General features: G+C 41.0%; 1 protein-coding gene across 1 annotated transcript in view; it reads left to right on the top strand.

Moving 5' to 3' along the window:
- The window catches only part of LOC143846444 (sugar transport protein MST4-like), a 31,280-nt gene extending 5,945 nt beyond the window's left edge, over window positions 1-25,335 (top strand). Inside the window, exons 2-6 of the mRNA XM_077354882.1 lie at window positions 19,087-19,412; window positions 19,708-19,832; window positions 21,458-21,746; window positions 23,091-23,303; window positions 24,514-25,335. Of these exons, the coding sequence (XP_077210997.1) occupies window positions 19,087-19,412; window positions 19,708-19,832; window positions 21,458-21,746; window positions 23,091-23,303; window positions 24,514-24,927 (1,367 nt within the window). The 3' untranslated portion in view covers window positions 24,928-25,335. The remainder of the gene's footprint in view (window positions 1-19,086; window positions 19,413-19,707; window positions 19,833-21,457; window positions 21,747-23,090; window positions 23,304-24,513) is intronic.
- The last annotated feature ends 2,088 nt before the right edge of the window (window positions 25,336-27,423 follow it).

The following is a 27,423-nucleotide window of genomic DNA, read 5'->3' as shown; positions in this document are numbered from 1 at the left end:
AGAACTTTCACTTAGATTGAATCCAGACAAATTAGTAAATCAAGATACACATTTAGGATTCACATTGAAATTAGATCATAGGATGCATGTCACTTAGTTCGCACATTAACATAGAGTTGAATGAGCCATAAAAGAACCAATTTAAAAGAGTTAGCTTTTGGAATCGAAGACCGATTATCGGGCAGGAATGGTGCATGTGGTGGATAATTCCCCATACCTTCCATTCTTGTAACCAGGTAACGAGTCTAGATTTCTGGTTAATTATGGGTCCTAGATCCCACATCTAGGTGGCGACTCTGTCAGTCTCTTTTGTGTGAAATTCGGATTGCCTTAGTGATCCCAAGTTCACATAAAAGATGAATTAAAATCAATAATAATAAGCACACGCCAATCGCGTGGGTACGAGAGACCAAGAGAGAGTGTGGCGGCTCGCGCCCCACCCCTCTCGGGGGATCGGGTCCCACAGTTTGGCGACTCTGCTGGGGATCACCTAACTTCATTAAAACTTCAAAAGATAACTCATTTGAATTTAATTTATTTGGCTCATAAAAACTCTATCATTTCTATGCTTATTAGATTAGTTTGTATGCTTTATTTTCTCATCACATTTTACTTGAACTTAATCTAACAAAACCTGAAGGCATCATAGATTGCGTGAACTTATTGCACACACTTACATCACTTGCATCTAAACCCTTGCATCTCACGTGCACACACATCCTATTTTAGGAACCCGGAGTGTTATCTAGCATGGTTGACTGGGATTTCATCACCTGGTGCCTCTGTGTTAGAGAAGCATTCCACCCTTAGCCTAGCACCTTATGGTGCGTAAACGGATCTCTTGTTCACGTACTGATACGCCGGACACTGGTACAGTATATCGAACATGGATTCGCGCTAAGGGAACTCTTGGCCTTACCCCTAGATTAACCCACACATGCATGTAGTATACGAACACATGTGCATCACGTGTGTGAGCCTAGTTTAGGATACCCTACCCATTTGTGTCTAGATTAGGCCGTGGTCCATCTTCCAATGGTCACGATCGGTCCTTAGATACACGAACAAAGTCATGAGTCGAGATTCTCTCTCCACTCCGATAGATTAGGATTAGGGTTGATGCCTTCAGGTAACACTGTTAAAATGTGCGAAGATTAAAAACTTTCCCTTTGGGGTTAGGATATAAATCCCATTCATTTTCAAAGATCTCATAGGATTAGTCATTCATGATCTATCCGTTGAAAGCAATCCTATGCTATCTCATCCCATCTCTTGATCGTACGATTTTTAATCTTCTATCATATGATTCGATCATGTATTCATACTTTCTTAGTACTGGTAAGAACTTATCCCAATCTCGTGTTTATGTAATCCTGATCATTCTTATATCCCTTCTCTTGGCTTACAGGCACCATGTCTACTCGTACAATTCTTGATTGGATCCGTGGTACATTAAGAGAATCTCACATCTACGCCATAAGTGAACAAGAGAAAAATCTCTTCGGCTACGTGGCAACCATCAAGCTCGATTGGGGATTACTCTATGCCGCATCAGAGTGTTGGGATCCCGATCATCATGTCTTCCGTTTTGGCAACCAAGAAATATGTCCCACCTTTGAAGAATGGTGTGCCTTATTGGAATATCCTGTGGATGGCCCTCTAGTGAAGCCATCATGTGTTCCAGATTATCGTCCTTTGTTCCTTCGCTTGATGAATAATCCAGATGAATCCATGAACTCTTTCATGAAAGGCCAAGAAGTGTCCATGCAACAACTGATTGACATTTACCCTCCTGTTGGACACATTGGTGCTGTTGATATTCAAAAGGCCCGTCGTCGTGCTCTGAGATTCTGCTCCTTTGCTAGGTTCCTCACTGTCCAGCCGTCTCGCTTGGCGTCAGCTGTTCTCTTGGACCTCGTTGATCAAATGGATCGTGGCGCCAATCCAATTCCTACTATACTTGCAGAAACCTTCAATGGATTGGATGATATGGCTCACCTTCGTGCCAGCTCAGGTCCAGGCTCTTATGTTCGCTCTTTCGTTGGGTCTTTCTCAGGATGTCCTGCATTACTCCAAGTGTGGTTGTGCCACAAACTAAAAATCGCAGCTCCTGTGCATTTCGATCATACGTTATACACCTTCAGTGAATGGCGTCATGATGTTTCCTTTGATCATAAAAACGATTGGGTTGAATGGTTAAATTCTCGCCAACAAGATCAGATTTATTGGCAAATTCCTGGAATCCAAGAAGCTGTCTTCAACACTGGAGAAGCTAACTACGTTCGCCTTCTTGGTCTCAAAAAGACTTCCTTTTATGTTCCTGCCAGGATCCTGCGTCAGTATGGAAGGGAGCAATCTATTGTGCCTCCCCTTCGTCATTTTTACCCGCCTGAGGATCTCAAGCCCAAGGTTGTCAAAGCCGTTTCATCTGCTTGGGATATCAGGATCATCAAACCTCTAAAAGAGTCAGCTGAGCATGATTGTCGTCCAAAGAAGAAGTCTAAAAAGAATGCTTAGTTCCGTGTTTAATCTTATCCGTTTATCTTTGAAAGAATGAACCCTGTACTCAAGCTTTAATGATTGATCAATAAAGTTCATATTTCTCTCTCATTATCCTAGTCTATGCATGCATCATTGTTTACTTCTTTCCGTGATTTTAAAATGTCTTTCAAATATTTCAGGGAAGTAAACATCATAGCTAACCCTACTACTCCTTGGGTTCGGGTCTCTTCGTGATTGGAGAGGAAATCTGTATCCCTGCCACCTTCTCTAAGAACCCCAGCATCACCGTCTTTCCCGTCCTCATCCTCACCAATGGCAGACAACCAAGATGGTCTTCCACCCGCTGCTATTACCGATACTCTTACCTTGATTCTCCAGCAGCTTCAAGAACTCAAAGAAGAGAACCGAGTTATCAAGGCTCAGCTTTCTGAGAAGTTGGGACCGTCGTTGTCCAAGGATAAAGGGCCTATGCACCAAGCAGCTACTTCAGCAGCACTTGCCCAGCCAGTGTTCATCACTATCCCTGATAAAGCCGAAGAAGATTTGGAAAAAGAGCAGTATAACGAGGATCGCAGTAGGCCTTCTCAGTCCATGGTTGATAAGACTGTTATGGAGAAATTAGAAAGTCTTACTAGGAAAGTTCAGGACATCCAGTTTCAAGACCAGGGTGGTTTTAATCCAAGTGACCTTACACTGTTTCCCGAAATCCGCCTTCCTGCTAATTTTCAAATGCCAGATTTCGACAAATATGATGGTGTGGGTTGTCTAATCACACATTTGCAAATGTTCACCATCATGTGTCAGCCTCAAGGCTTATCTCCTGAGCAAATGGCTCAATTATTCCCAGTTTCCCTAACCAAGGTTGCTAGGAGATGGTTCATGGTCTTGGACAAGACTCGTTACAGGACATGGAAGGATATCGGCGAGCAATTCAGCAGGCAGTTCAAATATGATGATGGGACAGAAATCACCAGAAAGGATTTAGAGAGAACAAAGCAAGACTCGAGGGAATCCTTTCTGATTTTTGTGAAAAGATGGAGGAGAATAGCAGCTCAGATGATGGAGCGCCCGTCTGAGGAGGAGCAGGTTCAAATAATCATGAAAAATATTTCCCCCCAACTCCAATATCACATGTCTTTGCAATATTATCCAGACTTCAAACACTTCATCGTGGCAGGCATCCAGATAGAGGAGGCTATGGCTCAAGGTGTATTCAACCGTAGCAACCCAAACCCCAGAGATTTTAAAAAGTCCCCTCCAGCCCAAGTCAATAGCATTTCTCGTTCCAACGCTCAGTCCTCTAAGTCCCAGGAACCCCTAGTAATGGACTATGCCCAACCCGCGACCGCACCTCGGCAACAAACCCGGGTAGAATTTACCCCTCTTCCCATTCCATCTTCAGAGGTGCTTAAGCAATGTCTTGCTTCAGGTCGCATAACCCTACCTGCCATCCGGCCTCCCCCCAATCCTCTACCTGCAAATTGGCGAGCTGACCTACACTGTGAGTACCACAGAGGTCCTGGTCATCTTACTGACAACTGCATTGCCTTGAAATATAGAATCCAGAAACTCATTGATGAGAAAGTCATTGCATTCCAGCCAAGACCCAATATCACCCAAAACCCGCTACCTAGTCATGCAAATCCTCTTGCTGCCGTTAATGCCATAACCATAGGAGATCCTGAGTTCGACCCTCTCACCCTCATATGTGCTTTAGAACCCGCTTTTGAACCCTAAATCATCTTTTGTGATGAATCATACCCAAGAGAGTCAGTACCTCCCTTGGTAATCACCTATGAGCCACAAGTCCCTCAAATTATCACTTATGATGAGCCTGAATTGGATGAAGTCAGACATGTGACAAGGGGCGGAAGAATTTTCAAACCTGCTGAATTGAGAGTCGAAAATCCAGGGGCATTGGCTCGAGGAGAGGAGCCGCAATATGTGAAAGATCCAGATGATGAAGTTGAAGAAAACTCAGGCTGTTATATCTGTATGGGGATTATTGATAGCATCAAAGAAACACAGAGAGGCTGTGTTAAAAGAATTGAATACAACACAGGTATCCTCAGAGATATCTCCGGAGCAACTAGCTGAAGTTGTTGCTCTAACCCAGGCCACCAGGGCCATTAGTTTCTCAGATTAGGAGCTGCCTCCTCAAGGTCAGAATCATGCTAGAGCTCTTCATGTCACTCTTGTCTGTGGAGGCAAGAAAGTACCATCTGTGTTGGTAGATAACGGATCCGCCTTGAATGTGTGTCCATTGAGAACTGCCATTACCCTGGGTTTCGGTCCCACTGATTTTGCCAAATCAACCCTTGGTATCCTCGCATATGACAACACTCGCAGAAATGTGGTCGGAGTCCTCACCACCAAGATCGTTATAAGCGGTCAAGAATTTGAGGTTGAGTTTCAAGTTATTGATATCAAGGCCTCGTTCAATATTCTTCTGGGACGTCCCTGGTTGCATAAGGAGGGCGCTGTTGCTTCGACCCTTCACCAAAAACTGAGGTTCATTAAAGATGGAAAATTGATCACTGTCAGAGGTGACGAAGAGCCAGAAATAGGGCAGATAACAGGAGAAACCTTCATCCTTCCAGTTGCAAAAGCAGATGACTACAATTTGAATGGTTTCGCATTCGACGTGGCTGCTATTTCTTATGAGGATGCCTCTCGGGAGGAGTTGTCGTTTGCCGTTTGCCATCAGTCCTGTGGTGGCTAAGCTGATGAGAAAAATGAACTACTTCCCTGGTATGAATTTGGGCGGTGATCCAAGCAAGGCATCTCACTGGCGCCCAATCAAATCAAACCATGGAATTTTCGGTCTTGGATATGTACCTACTGAGGAGGAGGAGGAAGCCATGGAAGAATTGTTGAAATTGAAGGAAGAAATCCGCCGCACCGGAAGGGTACTCCCAATGGCTCCATATCTCTTATCGATGAATGGTCATTTTATCAAAGAAGGTGAGACCTTTCCATACTATGGGTTTTCTGAACCATGGTATGACTCAATGACAGGGATCATGATACCCGGTTTTGAAATATTCAGTGGCCTTGCTCTCCTAGAAACAGAACCGCCGATATATTATGTTGAGAAAGCTGTTGAGGACTGGTTAGTCTACCTTGAGCCAGATGTGCTGGGATTTTTGTTTGAAGAAAATGTGCCTGATGATGATTACTATTCTGAAGAACAAGAAGAGACCGATTGTGAAGATGTGCTGGTGGCAGTTATTCAGAGTAATGATACCTTTACTGAATCTCAGAGTCAGATTGCACCTGCAACAGAAAATCTTTCAAACTGGAGTTCTGATGTTTTTCCATCTTATTTTATTGCTAAGTCAAGTCTAGTCAAGTCGATTGAGTCAGTGTCAGTACCTAGTCCAGGCGAGTCATTTTCTGAGTTTATTTACTATGTGAATCCTGAGCCTGTTCAGGATGAGTCCGATAATAACGATGTAATTTCTTTCAATTCAATGAAATCTGATTCTCAGTATGTCTCTGTGTTTGCTTCTGACTTTAATAATGATAACACTCCCTCCTCAGACGAGGAAGAAGGGATCGACGAAACTCCCCTTGAATTGCAGCATATGCTCAAACAAGAGGAGGAGCGCCGAGCCCAGCCTCTTAAAGATGAAATCGAAATTATAAATATCGAAACAGAAGATTTAATACAGAAAATACGAATTGGAAATACTCTATCCTCTGAAGAGCGCGATGAATTAATAAACCTACTTAAGGAATATAAAGAAGTTTTTGCCTGGTCCTACAAAGATATGCCTGGGTTGAGTGAAGACATTGTTCAGCACAAGCTACCTTTGCTACCAGGAATTAAGCCTAAAAAACAGAAGCTAAGGAGAATGAAGCCCGAGTGGGTCTTAAAAGTAGAAGAAGAGGTTACTAAGCAGTTGAATACTGGATTTCTGCAAGTAGTGGAATATCCAGAATGGCTCGCAAATATAGTACCTGTACCGAAGAAAGATGGAAATGTGAGAATGTGTGTAGATTTCAGGGATTTAAACAAGGCAAGTCCAAAAGATGATTTCCCTCTACCACATATCGATATCCTGGTAGACAATACGGCCGGGCATGAATTACTATCTTTCATGGATGGTTTCTCGGGCTACAATCAAATTAAGATGGCACCCGAGGACATGGCTAAGACCTCGTTCATTACACAATGGGGGACATATTGCTATCGGGTAATGCCATTTGGTCTTAAAAATGCTGGTGCGACATACCAAAGAGCGGCTACAGCCTTGCTCCACGACATGATACATAGAGAAGTCGAAGTTTATGTCGATGATATGATTGTAAAAGCCAGGGAAAGGAGGGATCACATCCCGAACCTCAAGAAGTTCTTTGAAAGAATACTCAAATACCAGCTTCGCCTGAATCCTAGCAAGTGTGTATTCGGGGTTACCTCTGGTAAGTTGTTAGGATTCATGGTGAGTCAAAGGGTATAGAGGTGGATCCTCAGAAGATTAAGGCTATCCAGGAGATGCCGCCGCCTAGAACCGAGAAGGAAATTCGGGGATTCCTAGGAAGGATACAGTTCCTAAGGCGATTCATCGCTCATCTGACATCAACTTGTGAACCTATCTTTAAGCTCTTAAAGAAGAACTCTTCCAAAGAATGGACAGAGGAATGTCAGCAGGCCTTTGAAAAGATAAAGCAAAGTTTGTCTGAACCACCGATAGTAGCACCAGTGATACCGGGGCATCCATTGCTGCTTTACTTGTCAGTAACAGAAACCACAATGGGTTGTATGTTAGCACAGCAAGATCCAGAAACCAAGCATGAAAAGGCTGTGTATTATCTTAGCAAGAAGATGTTGGAGTATGAACAGAAGTATACTGTCCTAGAAAAAACCTGTTTAGCCTTGGTTTGGGCTACTCAGCGACTCAGGCATTACCTTTTATCGCATAAGGTCCTGCTGTTGTCAAGAATGGATCCTCTTAAGTATCTCTTTGAAAAACCAGCCCTGACAGGCAGGACTGCCAGATGGTTATTGTTGTTTGAATTTGACATCACCCATGTAACCTAAAAATCAGTAAAGGGCCGAGCCATTGCTGAACAATTGGCGGAAGCACCCCGAGAAGAAAGTCAGCATTTCAAGCCGATGTTCCCAGATGAAGAGATCATGATGGTTGAAGATGAATATCCAGAAACTGGTTGGACCCTCTATTTTGATGGAGCAGCAAACCAAACAGGACAAGGAGTAGGGGCATTGCTTGTGTCACCTCGAAATGAGCATGTCCCCGTTGCCGTTAAGTTACAATTTAATTGCACCAATAATATGGCAGAGTATGAAGCATGCATCGTTGGGCTTGAGGCCGCATTGGCCTTAGGCATAGAGAATCTTGACGTATATGGAGATTCGAAGTTAATCATTTGCCAAACTCAAGGAGAATGGAGAACCAAAGAAGAAAAGCTACAACCGTATCATGAATACCTGGATGCTCTCGCTCAACAATTCCAGTGCATCACTTTCAGTTATTTACCAAGGTTGAAGAATAGATTCGCCGATGCCTTAGCGACATTAGCTTCTATGATTGACATACCCCACAATATGAAGATGAGGCCCATCACGGTTCAAGAGCAATGGGCTCCTGCATATGTTGATGCTATAGAAATAGCTGCAAGATGTCCCGATGGTAAACCATGGTATACGGACATAAAGAACTACATCTCAGGCCAGGGGCATCCCAATGAGGCATCGAATAAAGAAATAAGGACTTTGCAGAGGTTGGCAGCTAATTTTGTCATTTGTGGAGGGGAGTTGTATCGACAGTCTTTCGATGGGATTCAACTCTTATGTGTCACTGAAGATCAGGCAGAAGAAATTCTTGCAGATATTCATGAAGGGGTGTGTGGACCTCATATGAATGGAAAGATGTTGGCAAAGAAGATCCTACGTCTGGGGTATTATTGGCCAACGTTGGAAGCAGATTGTCATGCATTTGTGAAGAAATGTTATAAATGTCAAATACATGCGAATCTCATCCATGTACCACCTACCGACTTGCATTCTCTTACCTCTCCTTGGCCGTTTTCGGTATGGGGAATTGACATCATTGGCAAGATTTCACCCAAGTCGTCTAATGGTCACGAGTACATACTCGTTGCAATTGACTACTTCACCAAGTGGGTTGAGGCCGCTTCTTATGCAAAGCTTACATCCGCATCAGTTGCTAAATTCATACGCACCAACATCATATGCAGATATGGGATTCCCCATGAACTTATCTCGGATAACGGATCTCATTTCAAGAAGGAAGTAATCTCTCTTTGCGAAGAGTTCAAGATTAAGCATCATAAATCCTCACCTTATCGGCCGCAGACAAATGGAGCGGGGAAAGCTGCAAACAAGAATGTCAAGACTATCATTAGCAAAATGTCAGAAACTTATAAGGATTGGTCGAATAAGTTACCATACGCCTTGTGGGCTTACAGAACATCAATTAGAGCTTCAACTGGGGCAACCCCCTACTCTCTTGTTTATGGGATGGAAGCAGTGCTACCTGTTGAGATTCGTGTACCTTCGCTCCGGGTATTGACTGAGGTCAAGTTGCCAGAAAATGAATGGGCAGATGCCAGATATAAAGAGCTGAACATGCTAGATGAGAACAGGTTAAAAGCGCTTTACCATGTGCAGGGTTACCAGCGCAGAATAGCCCGGGCTTTTAATAAAAAGGTTAAGGTCAGAGATTTAGAAGAAGGCAATCTTGTTCTGAAAGATAATCGAGCACCAGTGTTTGACCCAAGGGGCAAGTTCAAACCAAATTGGTCAGGACCATACATTGTGGACCAAATCTTACCCGGAAAAGCCGTCAAGCTCCGTAATTTAAATGGAGAAATATTGCCAGAACCAACAAATCTTGATCAACTCAAGAGGTTCTATGCTTGAACACCAGAAGGCCGTCTTTTGGCCGAATAAATCCCAAATTCATAACCCAAAATTAAAAAATATATAACCTTTTGCAAACCCTTTCGAGCCTAAATAAAATTTTCCTTCAAAACCCAATATACTAGGGGCATCCGCCCTGAACTACGCATGACCTGATCCCTACACCGGGGTACGTAGGCAGCTCGGTCAAACCGAGTTCGTTTGTTTCAAAAGAAGAAAATCGATCATTCCAAAAAGAAAGTAAAAAAAAAATTAAAAAAAAAAGAAAAGAAAAAGGAAAAATCCATGCTATCCGAAAAAAAAAGAAAATTGAAATACCTTCAAACTAGGGGCATTCGCCCTGAACTACGCATGACCTGATTCCTCCACTGGGATACGTAGGCAACCTGTTCACAGGTTCGGTCGAAACTCTTGCAAAACCTTAAGCCATTCTTTGAAAAGCCCTACCGCACCTATAAAGTTCTTTTGGTGTTCAAGTAAAAAGAAAAAGAAAATGAAAAAATAAAGAAAAAGAAAAAAAAGAAATGGAGCTTGAAGATCCGCTAGATTGAAAACCTGAAAAGGCGATCTAGGCAAAATTTATGATCATTTCCCTGCTAAGTGGAAAACCTGAAAGGGCGACTTAGGCAAAAGTTAAGGGGGTGGCCTGCTGAGTCGAAAACCTGAAAAGGCGATTCAGGCAAAAGTTAAGGCCGAGCGGTCCGCCAAGTTGAAAATCCAAAAAGGACGACTTGGTCGTGGTAAGATTGGGTTCACCCCAGATGTAATATCTCTGAAATCACAGAAGGTCAGGCAAAAATAACAATGATTCCCGAAATTAGGGGCATTAATTTCAAAGCAATCCGAAAGTTGATAGAACGATATATGAAGTATCACTGTCTTAAAAATAAGTGAAGATGTTTATCAATGGAGAAATATTCTTTTAAAGAGGCCAGCCTAACCCAAAAAAAAATACTGATAAGTCAGAAGCATCACGAGATTACTGGACTAATCTTTCTTATTTTATCTTTTATTACAAATGTCTGTGGTTCTATTTTTAGAAAAAATTTTTTACAAATTATATCTTAAGAATTGTTGTACGGTGCAATCACTCTGAAGGCAGGTTCATTAACAGGTTCTGAGAAACTTGAAAAAAGGTGACACTGTCGCGAATGGCGAAGATCTTTGAAAGAATAATCTCTGGTCAATGAATAGAAGAAGGTTAGAATGCCTCAAACTGGGGGCAGGTTGCTAATGAAGTGGCATCCCATATTTAAGCCCTGAAGGTCCTTTGCTGCATGGTGTTATTAAATCCTTTGCTTCTAAAGTCGTTAATTGGAAATTTCGATTTCTCTCAAAGCTCAAATTATCATATCTCTCTGAATCCATTTGAAAATGATATGTTCTCTTTGAGCGTCATACAAATATGATGTCTCATTTCCTTGGAATCCGTATAAATATAGTATGTCATTCTCTTCAAGTCCATACAACTATGGTCTCTTATCCCCTTTGAACATCATACAACTATGATGTCTCATTTCCGTGGAATCCGTACAAATACGGTATTTCAGTCTCTTCGAGTCCATACAACTATGGTCTCTTATCCCTTTTGAACATCATACAACTATGATGTCTCATTTCCTTAGAATCCGTAGAAATACGGTATTTCATTTTCTTCGAGTCCATACAACTATGGTCTCTTATCCCCTTTGAACATCATACAACCATGATGTCTCATTTCCTTGGAATCCGTACAAATGCGCTATTTCATTCTCTTCGAGTCCATACAACTATGGTCTCTTATCCCCTTTGAACATCATACAACTATGATGTCTCATTTTCTTGGAATCCGTACAAATACGGTATTTCATTCTCTTCGAGTCCATACAACTATGGTCTCTTATACCCTTTGAACATCATACAACTATGATGTCTCATTTCCTTGGAATCCGTACAAATACGGTATTTCATTCTCTTCGAGTCCATACAACTATGGTCTCTTATCCCCTTTGAACATCATACAACTATGATGTCTCATTTCCTGGGAATCCGTACAAATACGGTATTTCATTCTCATCGAGTCAATACAACTATGGTCTCTCATACCCTTTGAACATCATACAACTATGATGTCTCATTTCCTTGGAATCCGTATAAATACGGTATTTCATTCTCTTCAAGTCCATACAACTATGGTCTTTTATTCCCTTTGAACATCATACAACTATGATGTCTCATTTCCTTGGAATCCGTATAAATACAGTATTTCATTCTCTTCAAGTCCATACAACTATGGTCTTTTATTCCCTTTGAACATCATACAATTATGATGTCTCATTTCCTTGGAATCCGTACAAATACGGTATTTCATTCTCTTCGAGTCCATACAACTATGGTCTCTTATTCTCTTTGAGCATCACACAAATATGATATCTCATTTCCTTGGAATCCGTATAAATATGGTATTCCATTCTCTTCGAGACCATACAACTATGGTCTCTTATTCTCTTTGAGCATCACATAAATGTGATATCTCATTTCCCTCCGAATATCCATTCGAAAATGGTATCTCATGCTCTCGTTGCCCGTTTGTGAACGGCACCGCAGCGGGATTTTTTATTGCATTCCAATTCTAGGATTTTGTTTAGGGTCTTGCATTATATTAAGTTGCATTGTGTCTAGAGAGTCCTTTGTCGATTAAAGCTACGCAAAATGGTTCTGTCACTTTTGCTTTGGTATTCGATGACTACGTCATCTCTACCAAAGAGGGGCATCTGTAGACACCCCTATTTTGCTCCACCTTAATCAACAAAGAATTTAGTGTTTTTCTATCGGTTTTCTAGTGTTTTCCATTCCCGTGTCCGCTCCTCTTGTTTTCTCGATCTTTTCGGTTATTTCTGTCATGTTTTGCGTCGTCCTGATAAGTGTTGAGGATGGTTGTTTACAAAAAACTTAAACAAGAGAGAGGTTGGACTCATTGGCTGGGCCCGCATTGAACATTTTAACTGGAAAAGGATCAAGTCCGTGTACCCCGCATTGTTTTTTTAAATAAGAGTGTTGAGCTCATGGATTCTCATGCTGTCTGTAACCCACCAATTTGATAGATAAGATCATCATTAGGAGATAACCACCACTTTACAGGGAGCATCATAAGTGAATGGTTCAGATCAGTCTTCGAGAATAGTTCAAAGGGGCGCAATCTAATTTACATTGTCGCCCTTCAAATAGACAGTTTTGATCCTCTAAATGGAGGGAATTTAGATGCCATCGCTAATTTATATTGCAGATCGACAAATTGAGGGTTAAGATCATCTTATGGAAATAATTCTTGAGGAGCACAACCTGTTCACATTGCAGCCTAGCGAATGGATGGCTCGGATCATTACATGGAAAGAATTTGGGGCGCATCAAATTTACATGGTTGCAGATCAAGTAGACAGCGGCACATCCAATTACAGTTGCAGCACGATGTGTGCCCAATATGTGTGGGCCCAAATTTATGCTCAAAACAGCAACCTTGACTGGAGAGAAGGTTTTCTTAAGCAAGAATGCCAAAATTAAAGCATGCCTATGGTGTTGTTCGTGGTTTTTAGGCATTGAGAAAAGCCAAAAAACAAAGTTGCTTTATTGGTTGTCTTGAAAATAGCAAGTGGGTAATTTTAGATAGGATGATATGGCAACATGCCATTGGGGATCAAGTGAAAGAAAGAAACATTCCCATTGGTTTTTCGGAGGTAAAAATATAGAGGCTGCTGTGGAGGCAAAAAAGGAAGGGGGAGGAGAAGAGAAACAAAGAAAGCGCTCGGTCTCCTTGATCTCCCGACCTCTTTCTGTCTCCTCTGTCTTCAAGTTCTCCCTCTTCCCCAATCTCTCACTGGCAGCAACCTCTCAAGTCCTCAGGATCTCCCTCAACAGCAGCTTTGGGGATTGTTCAAAAGAAAAAAAAAACCGTGGGTAGTGGCTGTTACGGTGGCTCTGTTCTTTGGGCGAAGAAGAAAGGCAGCAGACTTAAAAAGAAAAAGAGGGAGAGCTCTCGTGGGTTGGTTGGAGGAAGAACACCACTCTGCCTCGGCTGTCTCCTAACCTCTCTTTGCGTTTCCTATCTACCACTCTCGCTCTGTGTGTCCACCCATCTGTCTCTCTCTGTTTTTATCCATCCCTCATTCTCTCTATCTTTCGGTTCTCCATCACCCTCTCTCACTCTGTTTTTTTTACTCTTTCCCCATCTGTTTCCACAGCTTTCTTATCTTTTCCACTCTATTCAGCCTTCATCAAAACGAAAATAAAAAATATATATATAAAAAACAGAGTGTTGTTTCTTTAATCTATATCCCTCTGTTTTGCGTTATCATTCTCTCCCTCTGTTTTCTACATTCTTGCTCTTGAACCCTCTTCTCTGACGATGATCCGATCCAATTTCGGCAACACTCTGCATCCTCCGGTGAGTTCCTGTACCTTAAGATCTCTTGCAAATCTTTATAAGATCTCTCAGATCTGAGATATCAGAGGAATTTCGAGAGAGAGAGAGAAACGAAAGGTTTTCCCCTTTTCTTGCTTCCGATCGTCTTCCTCGGCCAGTTCATCGGAGTTCCGATCAAAAATCCGTCAGATTTCCTTTCTTCAAGCTTCACTGTCTATATTTTTTTTCTTATTTTCTCTACATAGAATCTTAGATCCAAACCCTAAATCTTGTCTTCTAATTTTCTCCGGCTAGCCTCCGGCAAAGCTCCGGTCAAGATTCCGATTTTCTTTAGCCAATTCCGGCCAGGATCCAGTCATTTTTTGGTCAGATTAATCATCGTTCACGAATGATTATTTACTACTTTCCTCATCCCATGCTATTTTTACGATTTCTCTCTTATAGATCTTGTTTAAGCTCTGTTCTAGTGTCAAAACCCTAGATCTGTACCAAATTTGATCCGTTTTCTGCAATATTAGTCCCTTTTATCTCTTCTAAAATCAACACCATAACACTCTCATCTTATGGCCGAACATATCTGAGCTATGGAATTGCTAGCGAAGGAGAAAGGCATTAAAGAGAAGAGGTAAGTAGTTTTAGGTATTCTTCATTTATTCTCTTATGCCTAATTCCTAGAATAAGTTTTGGAATTTTTTGATTTGCTATGAAATTCTCGTCCTTGTTGTTTGAATATACCATTGTGCCTTTTGTTTTAAGATCAAAAGCTTAAGGTCTGATCAGGCGATGAGTTTTGTTTTTTTTTTTTAGCCTCGTTAATTCGCTCCGATTGCATTGGTTTATCTCGGTATTTGATTGGATCTTAGACATCTTGTTAGGATTTGTAGAAAGAGTTAGAGTTTTCCTTCATTTCTCCTGAAATGTTGGTAAAAGTCTAAAAGAAATTAAGTTTGTGGTTTTATATTGATTGGAACAGGTCGGCTGCTTTTTCATTGCCATGGACATCATTTCCAGCCTATATCTTCCCTTTTCCTTTTTGTAAAGACTAACATAGTCTTTTGGATATTTTCTTGAGTCATTCTTTATTTTCCCCCATTGCAAGGGCGATGAAGGCGATAGCCCAAGCCCATTATTAGAGGACTTACATAGTCTGAATAGCTCTCCCCTTTTCATTTTTTAGGCTTATCCAGCCTTTAGTAAGTCTTAGAATTTTCCCTCTCACACCTTAATAGTGGTAGCCATTTCCATTTTGATATTAACAGCTTTATTTCACCCTGACAATAGCAAATATCATTTTTTTTAGATTTAGTTATACTTCGTTGCTTACATATATTAAATAAATGCCTCTTTTAATTTATACTTTATATAGATTAGAACTATCATTGGAAAAATTTGTATAAAATATTGAGAATTTATTACTTCTCTTTCATACTAAGTTTTGAGTTAGATTCTGAAGATAAATGGATTGTTCAGGTGAGATTATCTCAAAGCTTATTATACTCATTCTTTTTTTATTTAAATAAACTGTTTAATAGGAAGAAGGAGATCAGATGACTACTCTATTCGATATTATCGACATGAGTACTGTCTGATTTCAAGGCGGGATATAGAAATATTATCATGTGTATTTGATATCAGATGATTACTTTAGCATCATCTGATTTCATCCCCATATTGGGGTGGTGTTTGTGGTTGGGCATAGAAGTGTTTGATATTGCTTTCTTTTACTTTATTAGGCTATCCAGCGGCTGGTCTGGACTAATTAATGTTATTTATCATTTTTATGATTGCTATAGATTGTGTATTCTTTTCATTGAAAATTCTTCTTTGCTTAGCACTTGATTTATTTTTATAAGAATAGAATGGAATTTACGATTATCTGGTAGCCTTTTCTTCTCTCTTTGATAGACTAACACAGTCTTATAGATTTCTGTTAATTTCTTTAGATACTAGAATCCCCTCTCATTGCAAGGGTGATGAAGGTGATAGCCCAAACCCATCCTAGGAGACTTGCCCAGTCTTGCTAGCATTTTTCTCTATCTCATCTCTGTGCTTAGGAGACTTGCCCAGTCTTGCTAGCATTTTTTTTTCTCTATCCTACCTCTGTGTCTAAGAGACTTACCCCGTCTCATTCTCTTGCTAAACCTCCTCTTTGTGCGTCGTTTAGTTTTGGGAGAACACCTTACTCGGCTTGGCAACATACCCCTACCCTTATGGGTATTGGGTTGCACATTTGTTGCACCCTAGGGCTAGGTAGCTGTCCGGCCCGGCTGGGTGTTTTACCTTTACCAAATATGCACAAGGTCTCTTTTTCCTTATTACTTGTGAGCTTTATCTTAGTTTGATAGTCCACTAGCATAGGAATCCGTCCTTAGTCTAGAGAGTCAGTCCTCTTGTTCAGGAATCAAATTCTATCATCATTAGGGGTTAAGATTCTATCCTACCTCTCATCAAATCATGTGTTTTTCTATCCGCTCCTGCAAGGTATGGGATGGTATCCAACCCTTGCAGAGTTGTTATTCTGTTCATTCCCCCCGCAAAGCATAGGATGCTGTCCAACCTTTGCGGGATATTCAGGAGTCTGTCCTCCCTTTATGATGATAGGATTCTGTCCTCTTGCATCAAAAATGTTAAAAACATCTAAAAACCAAAAATCTCAAAAATCTTGAGTCATTAGGAGCGTATTAGGAAATCTGTTCCGAACTACGTTGGCTTGATCCCTTCACATAGGGTACGTAGTGCAGCTTGGGATTCACATCCCAAGTCCAGCCAAACCTTTAAAAATAAAACATTTCAAATCTTCCAAAAATACAAAAATTCTTCAAAACCTTTTCAAAAAGATCTTCCCTTAGAGTTAGGAGTCTGTCTTAGCTGTTTGGGGGTGTTTTAGAGTTAGGAGTCTGTCCTGATTTTTATTGATATGGTGTGTCATGTCGTGTGAGTGTCCTTAGAGTTAGGAGGCCTCAAGTTGATCGGTTAGACACCTGGTTGAACCGATGGCTAGATTAGGAAGCATATAGCCAGCCCATGGTTTTCTTTAGGACGCATAGCCTAGTTACACATAGGATATAGGGCCCACCTGCATTAGCTTAAGGCTAATCAACTTGCATTAGTTAGGGCATATAGAGAGTCCTGAAAATTACAATTCACCTAAACTTAAGCAATCGTACAAAAAGCTTTAAAAAATCAGTTGAGTCTAGTGGATCGAGTCTAGGATAGCGGTTCTAGATGGTTAGGCATAGTAGTTTAGAATAGGGCATCGAACTACGTTGACTCCGATTCTTCCCGAGGCCGGAATACGTAGAGCAGCTAAGATGGACTGCCATCTTGGTCCGAGTCAGGTCGCATTAGAGTTTTAGGATTCATTTTATCCAGTTATGTTTAGAATTGAATTATGTTGTGTGTTTTGCTGTGTTTTCTTACTTTCATGTACAGATCCTATACCTTTAGCTGTAGTATGCATGTGTTTGCACACCAGAACTCAGACACCAATTAGGTATGACACTCATAACCTAGCTATTATTAGGCGATACTTCTTTCATTTCTTTTATGTATAATTATTCATCTCCGAGACATGCATGATTAGATAGACGTCTTCTCGGAGATATTAGTTCCCATTTCATATGACTTTCGCCCAAAACTCTTCAAAATTATTAAGTAAATGGCATTAGAGACCAGGTGTTTGCACTTGGGCGGATGAGGTGCTCTTTAGACCTTCCGAATTCGTAACCAGGCACGAACCTTCTTTTATATCTCTGGTTATCCGTTGCAACAGAGCATAGCATGGGATCCTTGGCCCACTTCCTTGGATGGTGACTCTTCTTTGTTTAAGGTACGCCTCGAATCTGGGCTAGTCCCCGAATCGAGAGGTATCTCACCTTTGTATCGCCACTCATGCTGTGAGAGGCACTTCTTTCGAGAGTTCCTTGGTAGAGCTCTCCATTCACGTGGATGATCCTGAGACTCAGTGTGGGGCCCGTCCCCCGCCCCTCTCGGATCGGGGTCCACAGGGAGTCCTAGAGTTAGGAGTCCAGCCTCATCACGGACGTTTGCTATGGATAGCAACCGTGCCATAGGTATAGTTACACTAGTTACCCACTCTTTCCCTAGGACAAGCCTAGTAAATTAGGATGTAGGCTAACCTGCATTAGTCTAAGGAACAACTTGCATTTAGATAAGAATCATATAGCATCTTAGATGAAATCCTAGGATAATAAATCCTCAACTTGAATTAAATAACTTCTCTTAAAACTGTTGAAACAGTTAATCCCGTCTAGGTCGGTGTCTTAGTTGAGTTAGGCATAAGTAGCTTAGCTTAGGTGCACCGAACTACGTCGACTCTGATCCCAGTGAGGCTTGGGTACGTAGGCAGCTTGGATGTCTGATGGCATACCAACCGCGAGTCGGCTCCACAACAAATTGTGGGGTTTTGTATATTAATTTTCTTGTAAAATTTAATCACTTAGGACTTTCCATGAAATTAGAATTCTAGGAGAACTTTCACTTAGATTGAATCCAGACAAATTAGTAAATCAAGATACACATTTAGGATTCACATTGAAATTAGATCATAGGATGCATGTCACTTAGTTCGCACATTAACATAGAGTTGAATGAGCCATAAAAGAACCAATTTAAAAGAGTTAGCTTTTGGAATCGAAGACCGATTATCGGGCAGGAATGGTGCATGTGGTGGATAATTCCTCATACCTTCCATTCTTGTAACCAGGTAACGAGTCTAGATTTCTGGTTAATTATGGGTCCTAGATCCCACATCTAGGTGGCGACTCTGTCAGTCTCTTTTGTGTGGAATTCGGATTGCCTTAGTGATCCCAAGTTCACATAAAAGATGAATTAAAATCAATAATAATAAGCACACGTCAATCGCGTGGGTACGAGAGACCAAGAGAGAGCGTGGCGGCTCGCGCCCCACCCCTCTCGCGGGATCGGGTTCCACAGTGGCACAAGCTATTTACGTTGTGGCCCAACAAATGGATGATTTGTATCATCCTATGGAGTGGAGCCACACCGTACTTATTTTAAAAATACAGTATTGCAGGGCCACCCATCATATAATTTCGCTTCTTAATGAAGGTGACTGGTGGGGTTACCATTTATCTAAGATACAAACTTCTTTGGTTGGCCCACAACTCCCTAGAAGGTGGTGGGCCCTACTTAGCACCACTAATGGTTCTGATCAAAACCTTCTATCTATACATACATAAAACTTTTGGTGTATAAATCATCTTAATTTGAATTACTTCTCATATATATGTTGCAGGGGGTGTTACGTCCATGCCTGATTTCTTGGCAAAGTTCTTCCCGGACGTTTATCATCGGGTCAAGTACGAGAATGTTCCTAACAGCAATTACTGCAAATATGATAATCAAGGGCTTCGGTTGTTCACTTCATCTGTGCACCTTGTGGGTTTAACAGCGACCTTCTTTGCTTCATACACCACCAGAAAGCTCGGCCGGAGGTTGACGATGCTCATCGCAGGGATTTTCTTCGTCATTGGAGTGATTCTAAATGCAGCAGCTCAAGATCTCGCCATGCTAATAGTTGGAAGGATCTTGCTTGGTTGTGGAGTGGGCTTTGCCAATCAGGTAAATTCTATTGAAGTGCAATTTATAGGTTTTAACTAACTTTGGGTCCAACCACACATGGTAAAAGAATCATAATTTTCTTAGTTGCATGTCCCTAGCTCTTTTCTTTATCACGCAAGCCAATAGTGAACCATAGTAGCCCAACCTCACTTGCCACATGCACAATGGTTCGACTAGGCTTGCTCATGCTTCACAGTCTCATAAGTTTCATAAGTTTCATATACTTCCGAAAATTTCAAGAAAAGATGTATTTCTTTATCCATATTTATAGTCATTGCTCTCTCGTGAATCGCAGGCTGCACCGGTGTTTTTATCAGAGATCACACCCACAAGAATCCGAGGAGGCCTAAACATATTCTTCCAGCTTAATGTCACCATTGGAATTCTCATTGCTAACCTGGTCAACTATGGGACTGCAGAGTAAGCTGTTTCTTGCTTTTTCGTTGCCACTAGTAAAAATGGCAGGGAAATGATATTTTTGTTCTTTACATAGTAGAGAAGGGAAATGATATATCCACCCCTTTCCAGTATTTTTGTTTGTACTTCCTTGATTCACAAAAAGGGTGGAGAGAATGTTTTTAGACACTGGTGAGCTATTACCAGGTCATGTGAGCTATTACCAGGTCATGCACGACTCTTCTTTCCTAGCAGAAATTGATGATGGGTGATGATATTTTCACCACCCCACACCCCCCCCCCCCACGCACCCCTGCGCGCATTACTTGCACCACACTGGTGAGCTATTACCAGGTCATGCACGACTCTTCTTTCCTAGCAGAAATTGATGATGGGTGATGATATTTTCACCACCCCACCCCAACCCAACCCCCCACGCACCCCTGCTCGCATTACTTGCACCCTCCCCTTAAAACGTGATTTGACATAAAGTTGCCCACTTTTCACATCAAATCAAGTTAAAAGGGGAGCGTACATGTAATATAGGGGGTGAAAATATCATCTCCCTTGATGATTCTACCCCGTTGATAAAAGAGCCAAAGTTGAACCATTGTTCCCTCCCCCCCCCCCCCCCCCTCTTTTTGGGTAGCCAAGCTGGGATTAGGCAGACACCACCTAATATGTAGACCAGCTGTATTTATCTAGTCGCTGGACCAACTCATTGCCTTCAATCTGATCATATGATCTCTGTTGATCCTAAACTGTTGAACCAAAACGTGATACTCTATAATATTAATTATTTTCTGACCCTTCTTTTTTCTCCATAGTGATCAATAACTAGCGATCATTTGATCATGTTAGAGGCAACGAGATTGACTAGGGTTGGTATCGCAGATTAACAGTGTGACTCGCAACATTCCCAGATATCTTTTATCAGGTTTTTTTTTTCTGATGACTAATACTAAAACTACATGTTTTTAGTTTTACCAATCTTCATAGTAAGTTTCTTAAATGGAAATAAAAAATTAGAGATAGTTTCACATCTAAGGGCCTCGCCTGAAATCAGCCCCTTCACAAATTTTGTGAAGTGTTGGGTTTGAGAAATCTCAACCATCCATCCATAAAAAAGTGAATCCACTGATTTCTAGTGGCACACTCAGTAGCTATGGAGGTCAAACAAAATCAAAGCATTATATTTAGTCTATCTATTAAATGTTTAATAAATTACTTGTTATAATCAAATTGTCATTTAATTTTTATTTTTATTTTGAAAATTGATTAAACCATTTCGAAGAATCCACTAATCCTTCTTTTTGAGGTTTGTCGAATCCAACATTGGATATCTGTGTTTGACTCCGGCACTCTACCTGTACTAATGCAACATAGGTTCTAGGTTCTAACCTATTCAATGTTTCTTCAAAGGAAAAGCTCATTATGGAAGGTTGCGACTAAATTTGAATTTAATCTATAGGCAAGTAACCCACAGAACTTTGTTGTATGCTGCTATTGTTATTGTTGTTGATTACAAAAGAAAATTATGTTTTCGTTGGATTCTGTTTCTTGGCTTTGGAAGTGATGTATGTTTGGTTGGTTGGCTTCTGTTCTTGGCCTTGATAATGACCTTCATTACCCTACCCTTTTACTTTCAGGATCCACCCTTGGGGCTGGCGGCTCTCACTAGGCCTTGCTGGGATCCCCGCACTTCTCTTAACACTAGGGTCAATCCTAGTTGTGGACACACCCAATAGTCTCATAGAGCGTGGCCGCTTTGAAGAAGGAAAGGCAGTGCTGGTGAAGATACGCGGCACTAAAAATGTCGATCCTGAATTCAATGAGCTAGTGGAGGCAAGTCTCATAGCCCAGGAAGTGAAACATCCATTCAGAAACCTGCTAAAGCGACGCAACCGACCCCAACTGGTTATCGTCGTGTGCCTTCAGGTAGTCCCCAACCCTAAACCCTAATGATTCTTTATGAAACACCCTTATCAAATTTTGTTATGTGGCAGTTTTACAATTGTATAGGTTGTAGTTAGTTACGTAAGAGTATCATAATTGTATTACAATATTGAGGAATGCTAGGCTGTTAACCTCCTTCCTAGAAGACACCCAGGGACTTACTGGTCTGAATGGCAACAATAAGTCCGGCCTAATGTCATTGAGAACGTTTTGATCAGATGATCGCATGTCTAGATCCATCAGAATTCATTTTGGCTCCGGTCATTTTGAATTTTGAGGACTGATTTTGATTTTGAAACTGTTTATTGGACTCAAAATTAAGGCCCTGTTTGTTTTGAGTTTTGAGTCCAAAACTAATAATTGAACTGAAATTTAAATTAAATAATCAGTTTCGGACTCAAAATCCAAAATGAACAGCGGTTAAATGCAATTTTGAATCCAATAATCAGTTTTGGACTCAACTGCCAAGAATAGATGAACTGTTCATTTTTGTACTGCTTTGTTATCGCACGGAATGTGCTTGGGACCGAGGCCATGTAGGTTGTCTCTCTGAGGATGTTCTCAAGATCAGCGGTCTTCATTCCATTATATCTCCCCTTATGGGACCCAATAATTTCATGATCTCATTGATCCCAACATCGGCTTTCTGCCTGGTCATTCTCTATTAGTTCACAAAGTCTAATATTGTAATACAATTCTACTAATTTGACACGGTAGAAGCGTGTGGGAAGAAGGTGAATATCACTGTCCTCAACATCATCAGACCTTGCGGAGCCCAGGTCTTTTAGGGCGAGAGATGGCCTATCAATTCTCCTCCTACTCGATTCCATTTTATTGACGATAATTCATTGAAACATTTCCTACCCCTCTTCACCTTCCCTTCCTTCCCTGGCCAGTGCCTTATTATTAAGGGGAAGAAAAACAGTCTCCTTTCATGAAAAACCTTGAATCCCCGAAGAAATAAATAGGAAAACTCAAAATAGCTTTTGTTATTCAATGAAAATATGATCTTACATACATGAACGTCTCATATATAGATTCTTCTCCCTTTTCTACTAAAACTCATCTTCTAATTTTATTCAAACTCTTGCTAGGATTAGGATTCTAACTTATAAATTAACAATCGATCCTAACAAAAACTCCCAAGTAACTGCCCCACATCATAATCCCATCTAGTGGTGTACTTGTACACTTATCAGAAGATAGTAGTAAACATGTCTAGCATTGTAACTTGGCGTGAATGTTCCTAAGTAGAAAGTTGCACTTTAACCAGATATTTTATCTGTTAATGAATCATCTGAAGATTCTTTTCTTCGACTTGTACAGATCTTCCAGCAATTCACGGGCATTGATGCCATAATGTTTTACGCTCCAGTCTTGTTCAATACATTGGGATTCAAGAATGGTGCTTCTCTGTATTCTGCTGTTATCACTAGCGCAGTCACTGTCCTCTCCACTGTTGTCTCCATCTATTCAGTCGACAAGGTGGGCCGACGAATGTTCTTGCTTGTTGCAGGAGTCCAGATACTCTTCTCTCAGGTGAGAAAATCTAACCATTTTTTTAGCCCACCGTTCATATTGTACATTTAACACATACAACCTAAGAACTTTATTAAGATGTTTCAAAACAATTTAAGTTATTTTTGATCTGTTTAGAAACAATTAAGCCATGTTTTGCAACTAAGAATTTTTTGCATGGAATATTACCCTACCAATTGTTGAAAGAGTGGTAGGGAGAGTGAGGGGAAGAGAATTGAGAGGGCATGACTAAAAGGAGATGGTGCCAAGTGAGTGAAAAATAAGGAAAACAGGAACTTTATTTTCCCCTGTTTTTCACCCACTTCTCATTCTCTCTTCACTCGTGGCCTTTCAATTCTCTCCCTCCCACACTGTTTGCCCTTCTCCCATGACTTGATAAACTAATATTCCATGGAAAATACTTTCGTCACTGCCAAACATGACTCGGAGGCTCTCTAGCTCCGACGCCAAGAAAAAATTTCCCTGAAAATTAATGTCCTGTTTTCTTGGAAAATTTCAACCCCACTAGAACTCAGGGCTCCATCACCGTCCATTCACTACGGGAGAGTGATGAGATGTGGATGTGGAATCACATTGCATGACCTGCTAAAAGTCAGAGGAGTTCCATGTGCTAATTAAGCTCACTTATTATGGTTCAGGACCTCTTTGTGTGCCACCACTAAAAATTATTAACAAATGTTTTTATGGGTTTTGCTAGGGACTTTTGCAAAAAGGCATTTCGCATATGACTGTCGCATGAGAGAGCAGCCACCCAAATGAATTAAATGAATAAGATAAAATCTGCTGAAAAGTGAGCCTGTGTAGCTGTTCTCTCACGCAACAGCCGGCCACAAAATGCTTTTCTGTGAAAGCCCCTAGCCACCCCTATTTTATGTGTAGAAGGTTTAAAAGTTAGATACGATTATTTGAAATCTATGATTATAATTGCAGTAGAAATGATGATATACCTACTAGCTTCCAAACAGGACTTAATGCCCCCATTGCAAATAAAATCAAATTACAATAATCATATATGAAAATAAGGACCCATTTTGGCGGCATCCAAAAGAGGTCCTTCAGGTCCTTTCACAATTTCTCAAGTAAAACTTCTACGTGGTAACATTTTCCACCGTTAAGTTTTTCAATAAAACGAGACGTATTTACCGAGATCTAATCATGATTACTTATTTAAGTGATTATATCAATTGGCTTGCTGTTATTGATGGTGCAGGTGGTGATCGCGATAATCTTAGGCTTCGAGTTGAAAGACATTGGCAATGACCTAAGCTACGGGTTCATGATCCTAGTGGTGATCATGGTGTGTTCATTTGCATGGTCTTGGGGTCCATTGGGGTGGCTCATACCGAGCGAGACGTTCCCCCTCGAAACACGATCTGCTGGCCAAAGCGTGACTGTGTGTGTCAACCTCCTCTTCACTTTTGTAATTGCCCAAGCCTTCCTATCCATGCTATGCCATTTCAAGTTTGGAATCTTCATCTTCTTCTCTGCATGGGTTTTGGTAATGTCCCTCTTTGTACTCTTCCTTGTCCCTGAGACTAAAAACATACCCATTGAAGAGATGACCGAGCGGGTGTGGAAGCAACACTGGTACTGGAAGAGGTTCATGGATGAAGAAGAAGATTAAGATCATAATGGCAAGAAAGTTGGAGAGATCAGTGGTCATGACAATTCTCAGTTTATATGGGGCAATCTTTAACACACCCCCCCCTCTCTGAAGTGCACTTGCAATCCCTTTTTTTGTAATAAAATAGGTTCCATTCTTCAAAATAAAAGTGCTCTTTTCAGAGTTTTATGTCGACTTTCATTGCTTTGATGAGTCAGAAAGGAAATTTTGAGGAAGCTTTTGATCAATGGTTTGGTAATTAGATTTGGGTTTGGGATGATGATGTTGTAGAGAATTCTCTTGTTGGGATGTATGCTACTTGTGATGCCATGGATGATGTTTTGAATTTGTTCGTTTATTTGGCTAGCAAGAATAGAATGTCTGGACTACTTTGATTAATGGTTACACTATTCACGCCTGCTTCCAAGATTCCAAGGATTTCTTTTATTGGAGTTACTATGAAGCCATGGTGATTGATAGTGTCTCATTAGCTTGCATTCTCAGTGTTTCGCTGCTTCTGAGTGCTTAAATCTGGGCACTCAAATTCATTCCATTGCCCTTAAATGCTAAGTGTTTGTTGATGGAAGATGCGATGAAAATTTTTCAACAGATTAGTCACAATTTTGATTTATTATCATGGACAAGAGTGATTTCGGGTAATGTTCTTAATGGGTTCTCAGTAGAAACTTTGAGATGCGAAAGGCATTAATCCAGATTCAGTTGTGTGTATCATTGTCCTTATGGGGATAAAATCAAGTTTGGATGCAGGGCTGATGTCTCAGTTCAGACTGCTCTTCTTTCTTTCTATGCCGATTGTGCAAACTTTGATTCTGTACTTGAATTGTTTGCGAGCAGTGATATTCGCAACCCCCCCCCCCCCCCCCCTTAACAGTTTTCGTTAACATTTTGGAAGCGGTGGAGAAGCAACCGTTAACTCCAAAAGCATAAAGTTAACGAAAACTGTTTTTTTTTTTCTCTTTTTTTTTTGGTGGGGGTTGGGGGAGAAGATCACTGCCCTTGTTTGCAAAGGTTATTACTATGAAGGTATCTTATGGGCTTCACCTATAGCAGGATATAGCGAAAAATCTCTACACTTGCTCATTAAAATTCTTCAGGAGGTAGTTAAGCTAAATCATTTCATTCCCGTCAGTGCACTAACAGCCTCTGCTAAATATCAGCTACTGAAACTAGAAAATTGCTTAATTTCTATAGCCTTAAAACCAGATTGGAAAATAATAATTTTGTTGGGACCGCTCTCATCGACATTTATCCAAAGTGGGGATGCATAGAAAGTTCAGTTAATTTCTTCATGGAAACATCAGAGTGATATACTGATGTGGAATGCTCTATTTGGTGGCAATGCCCAGTATGGAAATGGCATAGAGGTGCTGAAGACTTTAAATGAAATTCAAATTTATGAGATAAAATTCAAAGGGACTATCATCCCTCCAATGTCCACCCCCCCGGATCTTAAATGTATTTTAGATAATGATGCTACGGGGATTATCTACCCATCGATTGTAATCTTTTTTATTCTTCTAATCTCTGGTTGGGATCTGCCTAACACCTCATTACCTACCAAAAAAATGTCACCTTTCTAGCAGTAATGTAGGGTTGCATCCTGGCAACCTTGTTGACTGAGCAGTCCAATATTTCTTTATGATGCAGGTTATGGGTCAGTACCGTTAAGGAGCATTATGCTCGTCTTATAGATGGCGTTGGGATAGTTGGGTTGTTCGAGGAGGTAGTGAAGTTTATTGCGGGAATGTATTTTGAACCAGGGGTAGTGGTGCTGAGGGCACTGCTCAGTTCTCTCAGTCTTCATTGATATAGACCGCTCAGTTCTTGCATTGTTCATGGATATATTCTACTTGGCTTGGTTGTTGTAAGGAAGATGGTGTTGGGTGATAATGACACTTCAACTTAATTTGTTGTCTAATTTATTTGCTGTTGATGATTGGTGGGACAACGCAAGGAAGGTTAGAGGAGACTGGTACATACAAAACCAGATGCCTGTGTCAGATGCAGAAGCTGAGTAAGCCGATTTCTTCATCCACCTGTCTGCTATTGGCTTCGGGAGCTTGCTTTAGAACTTCAGCTAATGAATAGCCCTACATGGAAAGAAAGACGTCTGTTTCAGGATCAGTCTCGTCCCTAGAGGTAGAGAGAAGCACTTTCGTTGAGAAAGCAAATGCTCAGTGCAAAGGTTCAAGAATTCGCCCATGCTATAACGTTAGAAGAGTCTCCTTCTACTACAAAGGGAAGTGATATGTGAGCCGAGAACCACCTTAGACCCACAAAAAGGCTGTAGCCTCTGCCTCTGCCTCGTTAGAGTTGCAAATTAGCCCTCCAATTCCTCCATGACACGGTTTACCTTTGGTGATTCTGTTGAAATTCAGTTGTAGCAATCCAATTGGGAGGGGTCATTCACTGGGGAGGGGCAATTTTTTGATACCTCTGTCCCATACAATCGACCTTTATCTAGCTTTGTGTTAGTGTGTTGTAACTGAACTGCAA

The sequence above is a fragment of the Tasmannia lanceolata genome, unplaced genomic scaffold (genome assembly GCF_043159265.1).
Source record: "Tasmannia lanceolata isolate RefF3 unplaced genomic scaffold, GAP_Taslan_0.1 ptg000015l, whole genome shotgun sequence".
NCBI classification, from domain to species: Eukaryota; Viridiplantae; Streptophyta; class Magnoliopsida; order Canellales; family Winteraceae; genus Tasmannia; species Tasmannia lanceolata.
This window is presented reverse-complemented; position numbering and strand designations above follow the sequence as displayed.